General features: G+C 48.1%; 1 protein-coding gene across 1 annotated transcript in view; it reads right to left on the bottom strand.

Annotated features, from left to right (window-relative positions):
* The window catches only part of LOC126355635 (uncharacterized), a 427,254-nt gene that overhangs the window by 188,658 nt on the left and 223,682 nt on the right, over positions 1 to 14,914 (bottom strand). Inside the window, exon 2 of the mRNA XM_050006001.1 lies at positions 13,865 to 14,144. Coding sequence (XP_049861958.1) covers positions 13,865 to 14,144 — 280 coding nt within the window. The remainder of the gene's footprint in view (positions 1 to 13,864; positions 14,145 to 14,914) is intronic.

Here is a 14,914-nt window from a genome sequence, read left to right as displayed (position 1 = left end):
GATACGCTACAACTCTGTCTGACTCCCTGCTCAACTACTGCTTCCCTTTCTTGCCCCTCGACTCTTATAGCTGTCGCCTGGTTTCTGTACAAATTGTAAATAGCCTTTCGCTCCCTGTATCTTACCCCTGTATTGAAAAAAGTATTCCAGTCAACTTTGTCAAAAGCTTTCTCTAAGTCTGCAAATGCTATAAACGTAAGTTTCCCTTTCCTTATTCTATCTTCTAAGGTAAGTCGTCTATTCCGGTATGTCGGAAAAAATGATGAGCGTATACTTACGGTTGCTGCGAACTTGTCGATCTTTTTTCAGCTCTGTAGAAGAATGTGTTTACTACTGTGATGATTGCTGTTTCGTTTCAGGATCATAACCGGAGACCCAAGATTGATCACCTGTTATGATTCTGGATAAGAATTTTGGACACTCTCGAACTCTTTGTTTCAGCTCAGTGCATGTCTGAATCCTGAGGTCTAGTTGGTCGATGTTGAGATATTGATTGACAAACTTCGCTGTAGTTCGTCTCAGGTTTAGTCCATCGGCTGCAATCCGTTGACGCGAATGTGCGACAGCCTGAGTCTGTTACAAACGTCTCGAGTTATCCGCCTTCGGCCTTCGTGAATCATGTCACACACCTTTATGATCTTTTGCGATGTTGTGCCTGTTGACGGCCGACTAGAATGTTTGCCATCTTTCATACATTCTCATCCTCCCATGAAGCGCTTGAACTACCTCTGTCACCACGTGGTGGGTTTCAGCTGCAATTTCGTTGAAACTGAAACGTAATTTGGTGCAAATCCGTTGCACATTCACGTTATCCTGACACGAATGACTACGACACAGAACTGCACGCGCCACAGATGACGCAACTTCGTGCTGTAGTAGAAAATACATATACCTCAAGATATCAGCGGCGGAATGCAGTGGTTTGACCAGAATTGTGAAATTCTCGGATATTTTGGGTAGCACCGTTACGAAGCGCGCCGCTCTCGTCTGCCTCTTCTGTAAAACAATCTGACAACTGTCCTAGACTGTTGAGCAGAGCTCGTGGTTGAATGAAATTCCCTTAACATTCCTGGAGACTAAGGGATGAAAATTTTCGTAGGAATGGGGTTGGTGCACTACTTTTTGCAGGAGATGCGTGTTTAGAAGTAGTGAATGGATGGGATGATTCTTTTAGATATGGTGATATTGTGGGTGTGTACACGTGAGAGTTGGTACCTTTACTGAATGGAAAGGAGCAGGGCATGACATATGTCATCCAGGCATCAGTGGGAATACAGAGAGGAGGGAATTTCCGCTGTCGGCGCGTCATTCGAGCTGCGATAGTAGCAGGCTGCGGAGCGCGTTGGTTAGACCAGGATGAGTGGCCGGCTGGAGGAGAAGTGTGCCTCTTTGTGAGCGTAGGTAGCAGTTAGCGCAAGGGGGAGGCAGATTATGAAACGAGGGAACTGTTTCGTAGTGTGTGGCAATCCAGGATTATTTTAAGAGAGTTTATCCTTCTGTTAAACTTGGTACTCGTACCCATGTTTCTAAGGTACCTGGCCATTGTGTGGGACGATCTAAAAAACTAAAAATAAAATCATATTTAGCGACAGGACACCTGCTCATCATCGCCATTAGCTGACGTTCACTGCTGGAGAAGTAACCCAGCAAGGTACCGTTTGTCGTAACGAAATACGTAGAATAGTGCATCACACCTATTCCAGGATAATTCACGCCGCACCATGTTGATGTGGGACAGAAATGGTCGTCTTAGCGATTGCACACCACATCGAGAGGGACAAAACAAGTTAAAGCACTCTCTACCTCCCAGGCGCCTTAATTGTGTACTTCCATGTGTTCAGCAGAGTTGTTGCTTCGATTTTATGTACAGTTAGCTGTTGTACCCCCCGTTGCCCGAATTGTTTAATACCTGTCACACAAAGTGGTTGGCCTTGTGCCCTCTGATAACTCATAGCGAATGCAAGCCGCAAGGGAAACTGCAATCGGTTTTAATGGAAGGGCATATTTGAATCACTGGTTGTCAACGGAATGTGACGAAGAGAGCACATCGTCACTTCTACGAAAAGGTGATTAGTTGCGGCATCTGTCGTTACATTTTGACATAAGTTTATCTTGTGTTTCTGGAGGATTCGTCTTCAATTGTTACAGCTCAGTTTTCACTGTTTCTAGGAGGCCTGTGTTTGAGCAAGACTCGAAGTGTCCGAACAGTTTATGTCACATTTCTCCAAATTTCGGCTCATGTTCGATTTTTTGAAGGGCCGCGATCTATGATTTTTCTTGGTATTATATCAACGACCTGCCTTAGCGTTTATATGGCACTGTGGTTTCTAAAAATAAAAATATCTGTCAAACATAGACTATAATGTCTTCTGGGGTGTATGTCCTATTTAACAACGGCACCTAATTAATAAATAAGAGTTTGCAATCATGTTTCTGTCAACGCCTCAAGCTTTCGCTCGTTCCGCGATATAGTGGCGTCTGATGGCACTACATCCAACCCGGGTGTTGCCACTGAAATACGTACTCACGACAGGAATAACAGTTTATTAGTAATCGTTTCGGTTGTTAGGCATTTAAATTTTCGTTAATTTTCTTAACTATTTCATTTGAATGTAGAAATGCGATGTAAATCGGCCAAGAACGTTGAAGTAAACCGGTCAGCTATTTTTCGTTTATACATTCTACACCGAAGCGCCAAAGAAACTGGTATAGGCATGCGTATTCACATAAAGAGATATATAAATAGACAAAATATCCGGCCGTATGTGGGGTCTGGATCCCTCCAACATCCTCCACACCTATAAATCCCTCATCCGCCCTATCCTCTGTTACGCCCATCCTACCTGGATCTCCGCCCCCCCCATATTTTACAAATCCCTTCAGATCCTTGAACGTCATGTTCTCCACCTCGCCTAGAGCATACGTCTCCCTTCCCCCACGAGGGTCCTGTACGACCTAATTCCGTTCCCCAACCTCCTCCTTCTCCTCGAATGTATACAGATCCTCTACACCTCCCATAAACTTGATCCTCCTCACCCGCTTGTCTCACCCATCCTCTCCCGCCCTCGCCCACTGCTGCGCCTGTATCTCCATGTCCTAACTGCTCTCCATCTCTCCACCATCCTAACCCTCTCCCAAGGTGGCTTCCGCCGGCTGCCTCTCCCTGATGATGCCCTCCTCCCCTCCATCTACCCCTCCTACCAACTTTGATCCTCCCCTCCCACTTCCTGTTTTCTTCCTTTGGGCACCCTCCCTCCCTTCTTCCCTCCCTCCTCCCTTTCTTCCAACTCCTCCCCTGGGCTTCCCCTGCCCCATCCCTTTACTCCTCCTCCCATCTCCTCTGCCATTGGCATCTTTGCTCTCACCTCTCCCTCCCCCTCACCCTTCTTCCCTTCTCGGCAGGTCCCCCGACTCGCACACGTTCTGTGGACATTCGCACGCCGGAGATCATCGCCATCCGTTTCTCGTGTGTGCCGTCGTGTTCCGTGTTTGGTGTTCACTGTCACACTCCATCGTACACATGTGCCATCGATATCATCAGTGCTTGTGCATCGTGTCAACAGTTTGTCGTGTGGATTACCATCAAGTGTGAACAGCTTCATGTTACTGTGTCTACTCTTTTTACTCGCCGATTGTTCAGACTCATGTGTCTTTTATATGTTTTGTCATTTTTAACTCTTGGGCTGAAGAGCGGCGTAATGTGCTGCTGCCAGCCTACCTGTTGTTGTACGGGTATCAAAATCGCAATAAAGAAAAAAAAAAAAGACAAAATACGTCGCTGTGCTCGACAACACCTATATTAGACAAGTTTCTGCCGCAGTCGTTAGATGCCAGCCGCTGTGGCCGAGCGGTTCTAGGCGCTTAAGTCTGTAAGCGCGATACCGCTACGGTCACAGGTTAGAATCCTGCCTTGAGCATGGATGTGTGTGATGTCCTTAGGTTAGTTAGGCTTAAGTAGTTCTAAGTTATAGGGGACTGATGACCTCAGATGTTAAGTCCCATAGTTCTCAGAGCCATTTCAGTTGTTAGATCGGTTACTCTCCTAGAATGGTAGGTAATCATGATTTGAGTGAGAACGTCATGTTATAGTCGACGCACGAGCGATGGGCTGCAGCATCTCGAGGTAACAAGGAAGAGTTGATTTTCCCGTACGACCACTTCGTGAGTATACTTTGAATATGAGGAATCCGGTGAAACGTCAAATACCCGACATCGCCGGCAAAAGATCCTGCAAGAATGGGACCGATGACGAATGAAGAGAATCGTTCAACGTGACTGAAGTGTAACCCTTCCGCAGATTGCTGCAGATTTCAATGCTGGGCCATCAACGAGTGTTAGCGTGCCAACCATTCAACGAAACATCACCGACATGGGCTTTCGGAGCTGAAGGGCCACTCGGCTACCCTTGATGACTTCACAACGCAGAGCTTCACGCCTCGTCTGAGCCTGTTGTTGATGACTGATATTGCCTCGTCGGAAAAGTCTCGTTTCAAATTGTATCGGCGGATGGACGTTTACGAGTATGGAGACAACCTCATGAATCCATGGACCCTGAATGTCAGCAGGGGACTGTTGACGCTAGGGAAGGCTCTGTAATGATGTAGAGCGTGTGCAGTTGGAGTGATCTGGGACCCGTAACACGTCTAGAAACGAATCTGTCAGGTGACATGTACCTAAGCGTCCTGTCTGATCACCTGCATCCATTCATGTCCATTGTGAATTTCGACGGACTTGAGCAATTACAGCAGGACAATGAGACACACCACACATCCAGAATTGCTGCAGGGTAGCTCCGGGAACACTCTTCTGAGTTTGAACACTCCCGCTGGCCACCAGATTCATTAGACACGAACATATTGAGCGTATCTGTGATGCCTTGCAACCTGCTGTTCAGAAGAGATGTCCAGCCTTTCGTACTCTTACTGATTTATGGACAGCCCCGCAGGATTCATGGTGTCAGTTCCCTCAAGCACTACTTCAGACATTAGTCAAGTCCATGCCACGTTGTGTTGCGGTACTTCTGCGCGTTCGCGGTGGCCCTACACGATATTGGGTAGGTTTACCAGTTTCTTTAGGTCTTCAGTGAATATAAATATACTTATATATTGTTTATATGAAAACAATATAGAGCCTATGTCCTCCCAAATGTTCACTGGGGTATTGTGCGGAAATTTGAAATAAATCGGCCATGAACTTTTGGGAACAGCCTTTACTCTTTATATTTTACATAAACATACGTTCGATGTCAGATTACGAAACTTATGATGACAGTTATCTTTCTTTTGTCTTGTCTGTGGATTTGTATGAATCACAAAGAAACAGAAACTTGCAGAGATTACGACGACCGACCGTGAGGTGGATTTCAGGTGTTGCGAATTTTACTGTTACGTGCACTCGTTACTTGTACTTGACCCAGACTGTGAAAAATTGTTGGTGTAGAGTCGCTACTGAGGTGTGTAGTGGACATCGGGAGTCAAACTCTTTTTATTAATAGCGCAGTGAAGCCAACAAGAGTTCACAGTATGATAGGAGTAGAGGCAGCGAGCACTTATTGCAGAAAACTTGAAGCCCTCGAAGAAAATGACTGATATTGTGCGCAGCACGGAGACAACATTTCGGCTGAACACCCGGAAGCTCAGCGTTAATCTATTATGCCGAGAGTACTTGGGAAATGCAGCGCTCTGTTGACATTGCAGCCGGTGTCTCTGTTAACAAAACTTTCTCGAAGAAGCGCGCTCAACCGTGTGCGCCTTCACCGGAGCTGTGGGCTGTCGTCAGATCCGCCACAGATCACGACCTGCCTCATTTCACAGAACAGTCCAGCCTCCGAGCTCCTAGCTGCCTGCTGAGCCGTGGACGATCGGCACGGTGCCGCCTACTGGTGGTTTTGCCGTCCTTCAGCCACTTTCGGAATTTTTAAAACTTCTTTTGTTAGTTTTCATGTTTAAAATCGTTTTGTCATATGACATGTTTATTGAAGTATAACTCGCTGTTTGTAATTTTAACTCAACATTACATTTCACAATGCAAAATAATACTTTTATGTAAGCTCAAGTAGAGTGGGTAAACATGCCGCAGCTATGGTGCAGGTTTACACACCTATGGGGGCACGTTTGCGCAGATCATCAAAGAAAATAATGAGGAAACAAAACACAGTACTAAATTTTCCTGTTTTTGTTTGTGGGCAGTAAACAAAATTACTTAAACCAATTAACATGCTAAAACAAAAATTGTACTGGCAGTAAACAAAATTTTGCTAAATTCCTCCTATTAGCATAATGCGGCCTATGTAGGCTTCTGAATCTTCATTAAGGACCCATTTATCATCACTGTCCAAGTTGTAATTTGTGCACACAAAAATAATGCTTCCTGTATCACAATAGTCGTAAGACCAACAGCCAGCCGCTATGGCCGAGTGGTTCTAGGCACTTCAGTTCGTAACCACTAGGCTGCTACGGTTGCAGGTTCGAATCCTGCCTCGGGCATGGATGTGTGTGATGTCCTTAGGTTAGTTAGGTTTACGTAGTTCTAAGTCCAGGGGACCAATGACCCCAGATGTCAAGTCTCATAGTGCTCAGAGCCATTTGAAACATTTTTGAACCACTTAGGTAACATTCGAGAAATTAGGGCTCATTCAGAGGCATATAGACAGTCATTCTTACCTCGCTCATTTGCGAGTGGAACAGGAAGGGAAGTGACTAGTACAGGGTACCCTCCGTCACGCACCGTGCGGTTTTTTCTTTATTGTTATTTTCATACCTGATACAGGTAGGCCTGCAGCGGCATACTACGCCGCTCTTCGGTTACAGATATGACTAAGGATACAAAAGGAGACAATTTCAGAACAGACATGGTGGATATACAAATGTAGACATACAAAATTAAAACACACGGAGACGTTCACGGGCGCAGTGTCCAAAATAAAAACGTTCAGAAACGTGGACACGCACAGAGAAGGCAGAGATGACACACGCGAACTATGGAGCACAAACGATGAAACACTGGAACACTGGAGCACGAACATGACGGCACACACAAACTCTAGACGATGATCTCCAGCGCGCGAAAGTTCACAACACGTGTACGAGTCTAGGGCCTGCCAAAAAGGGGAAAAGGTGGGGGCGGAGGGAGAGGTGAGGGTGTAGATGCCAGTGGCAGAGGAGATGGGAGGGGGAGGAAAGAAGGTAGGGGGGGGGGGGGTACGGTAGGCCCTGGGGAGACGTGGGAGGGAGGTAGGAGAGAAGGGAGAGCAGGTACCCTTGGGAAAGAAACACACGAGGTGGATGGGGATTTTCAAAGTTGGTAGGAGGGGTAGATGGAGCGGAGGAGGGCATCATCAGGGAGGGGAGTTGGTGGAAGCCACCTTGGGTGACGGCATGGAGAGTGGAGAGATGGAGAGCAGGTGGGACGTGGGAATACAGGTGGGGATGGGAGACGACGAGAGAGACAAGCGGGTGAGGGGGATCAATTTTGTGGGTGGTGTAGAGAATACCATGCAGCGTCTCGTGGAGAATTTATGTAGATCTATATGTACATGTAGATCGCCATTTTTGGCCGAAACTAGAGTAGTAACTTGCAAGCTTCCAAGGTATAGAAATATACCTTGAAAGTGGAATAATCTTCCGCAACAGAACATATGAGTATATTTATCTTTTCGCAAGTCCAATAGGTACGCTCGCTAGGAATGTAGCTGTTTGAATTACAAAACTTACATAGGTATAAAAATGCAAACTTTTCCTCGTGCTGAGACGTTCACTCAACTGGTGCCGTGAAGTTGTGAGAGTCCTCACTAGATGGCGGTGCTAATCGTCCGTTGGCGTTACCACTCTAGCAAGAATGGTTACCGAGAAAAGGGCGCTGCACAAATGTGCCTCGGTCTTCCCTACTTAAATCGTGAAAGGGACGCAGGATGGCACACAGTTAGAGCTCTTGATCATCCCACTCCTACAGTAAGTGGCTTCCACTTAACAACTAAGTGAACTCCAATTGCGCCATTTAAATTCGAGACCAGTAATATCCTTGAGTGGAGGAGGAAGGCTAAACACCGTCAATCTTTTAGACAGAAATAATTACGTAAGTCTAAAGCATATATTTACATGAGAAATTATTCAAAGACCGACTAGGGATCGAACAGTAAATCTCGGGAATTTAGTCAGTCAAGTGCAAACCAGCGCAGCCTCGGAGCTTCACAATCAGTCAATCACTCAGTACTCTTAATACACTACTGGCCATTAAAATTGCTACACCACGAAGATGACGTGCTACAGACGCGAAATTTAACCAACAGGAAAAAGATGCTGTGATATGCAAATGATCAGCTTTTCAGAGCATTCACACAAGGTTGGCGTCGGAGGCGACACCTACAACGTGCTGACATGAGCACAAACATCAGTTGTCCGGCGTTGCCTGGTGAAACGTTGTTGTGATGCCTCGTGTAGGGATGAGAAATGCGTACAATCACGTTTCCGACTTTGATAAAGGTCGGAATGTAGCCTATCGCGATTGCGGTTTATCGTATCGCGACATTGCTGCTCGCGTTGCTCGAGATCCAAAGACTGTTAGCAGAATATCGAATCGATGGGTTCAGGAACGCCGTGCTGGATCCCAAAGGCTTCGTATCACTAGCAGTCGAGATGACAGGCATCTTATCCGCATGGATGTAACGGATCGTGCACATCTCGATCCCTGACTCAACAGATGAGGACGTTTGCAAGACAACAACCATCTGCACGAACAGTGCGACGATGTTTGCAGCAGCACGGACTATCAGCTCGGAGACCGTGGCTGTGGTTACCCTTCACGCTGCATCACAGACAGGAGCACCTGCGATGGTGTACACAATGACGAATCTGGGTGCCCGAATGGCAAAACGTCATTTTTTCAGATGAATCCAGGTTCTGTTTACAGCATCATGATGGTCGCATTCGTGTTTGGCGACGTCACGGTGAACGCACATTGGAAGCGTGTATTTGTCATCGCCATACTGGCGTATCACCCGGCATAATGGTATGGGGTGCCATTGGTTACACGTTTCAATCACCTCTTGTTCACACTGATGGCACTTTGAGCAGTGGACGTTGCATTTCAGATGTGTGACGACCCGTTGCTCTACTCTTCATTCGATCCCTTCGAAACCCTACATCTCAGCAGGATAATGCACGACCACATGTTTGCAGATCCGGTACGGGTCTTTCTGGATACAGAAAATGTTTGACTGCTGCCCTGGCCAGCTCATTCTCCAAATCTCTCATCAATTGAAAACGTCTGGTCAATGGTGCCCGAGCAATTGACTCGTCACAATACGCCAGTCACTACTCTTGATGAACTGTGGTATGGTTTTGAAGCTGCATGGGCAGCTGTACCTGTACACGGCATCCAAGCTCGGTTTGACTCAATGCTCAGGCTTATCATGGCCGTTATTACGGCAAGATGGTGTTGTTCTGGGTACTGATTTCTCAGGATCTATGCACACAAATTGCGTGAAAATGTAATCACATGTCGGTTCCAGTATAATATATTTGCCCAATGAATACCCGTTTATCATCTGCATTTCTTCTTGGTATAGCGATTTTAACGGCCAGCAGAGTATTAAGTACACGATCACTGAAAGTGCAACTAATTGGTGAATACACTGCCAACAATGAAAAGGGTATGATGTGAACACTGTTTAAAGAATTGTGATAATGCGTTAATCTCTAGCACCAACAAGAAAACTCCAAACCAAAAACTGTATTCATGTACCACCTGTTGTTTTCTTCAGACCAGACACTGGTTTGATGCAGCTCTTCATGTTACCCTATCCTGTGCTAGCCTCTTCATATTCGAGTAACTGCTGTAACCCACATCTTTCTGAATCTGCTTAGTGTATTCATCTTATGGTCACCGTCTACGATTTTTATCTTCTACGCGTCGCTACAATACTACATTGGTGATTCCTTGGTGCCTCAGAACGTGTCCTAATAACTGATCCACAAATTGCTCTTCTCCCCATTTCTATTCAGCACCTTCTTATTAGTTACATGATCTACCCATCTAATGTTAAAAAAAACTGTTCAAATGTGTGTGAAATCTTATGGGACTTAACTTCTAAGGTCATCAGTCCCTAAGCCACACACTACTTAACCTAATTATCCTAAGGACAGACACACACACCCATGCCCGAGGAGGACTCGAACCTCCGCTGGGACCAACAGCACAGTCCATGCTCTAAAGTTCGGCATTCTTCTGTGGCACCACATTTCAAAGATTCTATCCTCTTCTTGTCTAAACTACACTCCTGGAAATGGAATAAAGAACACATTGACACCGGTGTGTCAGACCCACCATACTTGCTCCGGACACTGCGAGAGGGTTGTACAAGCAATGATCACACGCACGGCATAGCGGACACACCAGGAACCGCGGTGTTGGCCGTCGAATGGCGCTAGCTGCGCAGCATTTGTGCACCGCCGCCGGCCGCCGTCAGTGTCAGCCAGTTTGCCGTGGCATACGGAGCTCCATCGCAGTGTTTAACACTGGTAGCATGCCGCGACAGCGTGGACGTGAACCGTATGTGCAGTTGACGGACTTTGAGCGAGGGCGTATAGTGGGCATGCGGGAGGCCGGGTGGACGTACCGCCGAATTGCTCAACACGTGGGGCGTGAGGTCTCCACAGTACATCGATGTTGTCGCCAGTGGTCGGCGGAAGGTGCAAGTGCCCGTCGACCTGGGACCGGACCACAGCGACGCACGGATGCACGCCAAGACCGTAGGATCCTACGCAGTGCCGTAGGGGACCGCACCGCCACTTCCCAGCAAATTAGGGACACTGTTGCTCCTGGGGTATCGGCGAGGACCATTCGCAACCGTCTCCATGAAGCTGGGCTACGGTCCTGCACACCGTTAGGCCGTCTTCCGCTCACGCCCCAACATCGTGCAGCCCGCCTCCAGTGGTGTCACGACAGGCGTGAATGGAGGGACGAATGGAGACGTGTCGTCTTCAGCGATGAGAGTCGCTTCTGCCTTGGTGCCAATGATGGTCGTATGCGTGTTTGGCGCCGTGCAGGTGAGCGCCACAATCAGGATGCATACGACCGAGGCACAATGTGTGGGGAGCGATCTCCTACACTGGCCGTACACCTCTGGTAATCGTCGAGGGGACACTGAGTTGTGCACGGTACATCCAAACCGTCATCGAACCCATCGTTCTACCATTCCTAGACCGGTAAGGGAACTTGCTGTTCCAACAGGACAATGCACGTCCGCATGTATCCCGTGCCACCCAACGTGCTCTAGAAGGTGTAAGTCAACTACCCTGGCCAGCAAGATCTCCGGATCTGTCCCCCATTGAGCATGTTTGGGACTGGATGAAGCGTCGTCTCACGCGGTCTGCACGTCCAGCACGAACGCTGGTCCAACTGAGGCGCCAGATGGAAATGGCATGGCAAGCCGTTCCACAGGACTACATCCAGCATCTCTACGATCGTCTCCATGGGATAATAGCAGCCTGCATTGCTGCGAAAGGTGGATATACACTGTACTAGTGCCGACATTGTGCATGCTCTGTTGCCTGTGTCTATGTGCCTGTGGTTCTGTCAGTGTGATCATGTGATGTATCTGACCCCAGGAATGTGTCAATAAAGTTTCCCCGTCCTGGGACAATGAATTCACGGTGTTCTTATTTCAATTTCCAGGAGTGTATTTCCATTGCGTGTTGGCTGCTCAAGACAGTTTTCAAAAAAACATGCTCAAAAGGATTTCGCATGCCTGTCTGTCTGTACCCCCTGCCATGAATCCATAGGCATCGCAGTCTATACGTGGTAGATCAACGTCACTTCCAACTGATACTGAATGATCTGGGTACTTCCGCGATACTGAGAGCAGACATTCTTTGAATGACTCTAGAACTGTCACAGCGGACTGGGGTGTCCGGTAAAAGCATCCAACAAATAACTTGGTTTCACCTAAACTTGTTACACACAACCAGATAACTTCACTGTCACACTCAACTTCGACCTCAGTAGAGACAACATGTTTGTCAACTGCAATGGACATTCCGTTTCTTATGAGTTCTAATCTGCCTTTTCGATAAACATTCTAAAATTCGTTAAATATCTCAGAGCTTTCCGCTTTGGTTTTGCGCCAGCTCTGAGACTTCTGCAGTCATGGACTTTGAGGCTGGTCCCCGCGGAGGTTCGAGCCCTCCCTCGGGCGCGGGTGTGTGTGTTTGTCCTTAGGGTAATTTAGGTTAAGAAGTGTGTAAACTTAGGGACTGATGACCTTAGTAGTTAAGTCCCATAAGATTTCACACACATTAGAACATTTGCCGGTCGAGGTAGCCGAGCGGTTCTACGCGCTATAGTCTGGAACCGCGCGACCGCTACGGTCGCAGGTTCGAATTCTGCCTTGGGCATGGATGTATGTGATGTCCTTAGGTTAGTTAGTTTTTAGTAGTTCTAAGTTCTAGGGGACTGATGACCTCAGAAGTTGAGTCCCATAGTGCTCAGAGCCATTTGAACCATCGCAGTCTTAAGAGTAATTTGGGCGCATGAACTTTCCTTGATCTCCTTGAAGACAGTAAATTCGAGACCTTTATTACAGATACTTCGATTGTTACTGACAACATTTTGACATTCAAGGTATCTTTACTTTCAACACCGTCCGACTTCCCCAGCTACGTATCGAGTGTTCATCAGAGCATCTCAAGCTACCGTCTAGCCTAAAAACACTTCATGTGTACTCTGCTTTGTGTAGTGCACCCGTGACGTATCAAGAGGAGTACTACAAATCCCCACACGATAGCACAGGTCCAGAAGTGTCCAGCAAAGACCGTCACAGACTCGTCAGAGCCAGTTTGTAGGTCCACTCGGCTTCAAACTGAAGGACCTCGATCAACTCTGAACAATGCTGCAAATTGGGAGCTCAGCATGCAATCCCCAAGTGAGGCCAACAGTCTTCACCATCTCCGACATCCTCTGAACTGAGGATGGGCTCAGAACCCATGCGACAGGCGACTTTGGTGCCGAGATGAGCTACAACTTGCAGATGACTGCACCCTGCACGCTCAGTAGCCACAAGCTAGGCCGTCTCCACATATTGGATGATGCCCCCTGGCAGACATACAGAGCGCACATTGGCTTTATTTCCAGCTCTGAACACTGTCTGCGTAAGGGGCCCCATAACGCGCCTTATGTTGGAGCTCCAGATAACCCTCCCTCTGTGTGCCAGCTCAGATCCTGCTGAAGGAAGGGCTAGCTGTCGTCTGACACAGTCAATGGGCGGAGCCAGACAGCCAGTCTCCACTATGGCCCTCCACCTAGAGCGACGTGAACGCGTTACCACTCTACCACTCCCCCCCCCCCCCCCCCCACTCGCCCTTCTGTGAAGATGGATCCATCGCCACTGAAAGTGACTGACTGTATCCAAAAGCGCATTCAGCACTTTACGACCTGCAGTCAGATCCTCCTGTGTCTGCATAGTATGCGCACATCCTAACCATCTTAGCAAAACTAAGAGGTAAAACAAAAGCAGACGCTCCTGACACGTCACCAATGGACGCTTATGCTTTAATGAGCTGGTTGATCAGTGAGTAACTATAGCGCTACAGACTGAATGAATTCATTCTCACAGTAGCGCAAGATTGGACCTCGTAAACGCAAAAACACACAGAAATTTAGTAAATATACTACGGGGAAATTACAGAAAAGGAGAGACACTTAATTTACCGCTCTTCTGACCACGAGTGACAGTTGCACTGTACTGAGGACGCTGATCAGATACAAAAGCCCCACCTACAGGCTCGGAAAGCATCTGCATTGCGTTCGAGCACGCATTTACCAAGGTGTTACACTTTTTTGTCGAGGCCTCAGTTTCAGTGGCACTTACCCTGCGCAAAGTCCCTGGGGTCGATGCCGCCGCCGTCGTCGATGTTGGCGAAGGCGGCGGACGAGTTGGCGGCTCGCGGCTCCGTGCTGGAGCCATTTACAGGGCTGGAACTGGAGGTGCTGACGTTGGCGGCAGCGGCGGCGGTCGCCACAGCCGCGGCGCCGAGCACGCGCCCCGCCACCAGCAGGCCGGCGGAGACGGCGCAGACGTCGACGGCGCTCGCCATGTCTGCGCTCAGGCGGCGCGGCAGCCGGTGCTGTGGGCGAGCATCGCGGCTTCCCTGCAGGCAGGCAGACCGGCGCTTTCAGGACGCGACTGGACACAGTTATATTGCAAACTAAAATTTATGAAAAATGGTTCAAATGGCTCTGAGCATATGCGACTTAACTTCTGAGGTCATCAGTCGCCTAGAACTTAGAACTAATTAAACCTAACTAACCTAAGGACATCACACATATTCATGCCCGAGGCTGGATTCGAACCAGCGACCGTAGCGGTCGCTCGCTTCCAGACTGTAGCGCCTAAAACCGCACGGCCACTCACAGCGGAGGAAGCACAGGCGGCGGAGGACTCACTCCGGTAGTAATGGTTGGTTGGTTGCTTGACTTGGGGGCGGGGATCAGACAGCGATGTCGACGGTCCCATCGGATTAGGGAAGGACAGGGGAGAAAGTCGTCGGAGCCCTTTCATAGGAACCATCCCGGCATTTGGCTGAAGCGATTTAGGGAAACCACGGAACAACCTAAATCAGTTTGGCCGGACGCGAGTTTGAACCGTTGTCTTCCCGAATGTGAGTCCAGTGTGCTAACCACTGCTCCACCTCGCTCCGTCTGTCGTAACGACTGGGCCGTTCTGAGTGACTGAGGGAGAACTCAAAAGTTTCATTCGCTGCCCCACAGACATTCCTAAACAATTTTAATGGTGCGGAGAAATTTGACCGATAAATGGCAGCCTTTCCTCAGGAGACAATTAACACGAACAAGTGGGCTCATCTCTAAACTCAGATCTGCTGCCGTGTGTCACTCGTGAAGTATATCTACACAGGAATTA

Source organism: Schistocerca gregaria, chromosome 3 (genome assembly GCF_023897955.1).
Source record: "Schistocerca gregaria isolate iqSchGreg1 chromosome 3, iqSchGreg1.2, whole genome shotgun sequence".
Taxonomy (NCBI): domain Eukaryota; kingdom Metazoa; phylum Arthropoda; class Insecta; order Orthoptera; family Acrididae; genus Schistocerca; species Schistocerca gregaria.
Note: the sequence above shows the minus strand (reverse complement) of the source record. Positions and strands in the feature narration are given on the sequence as shown.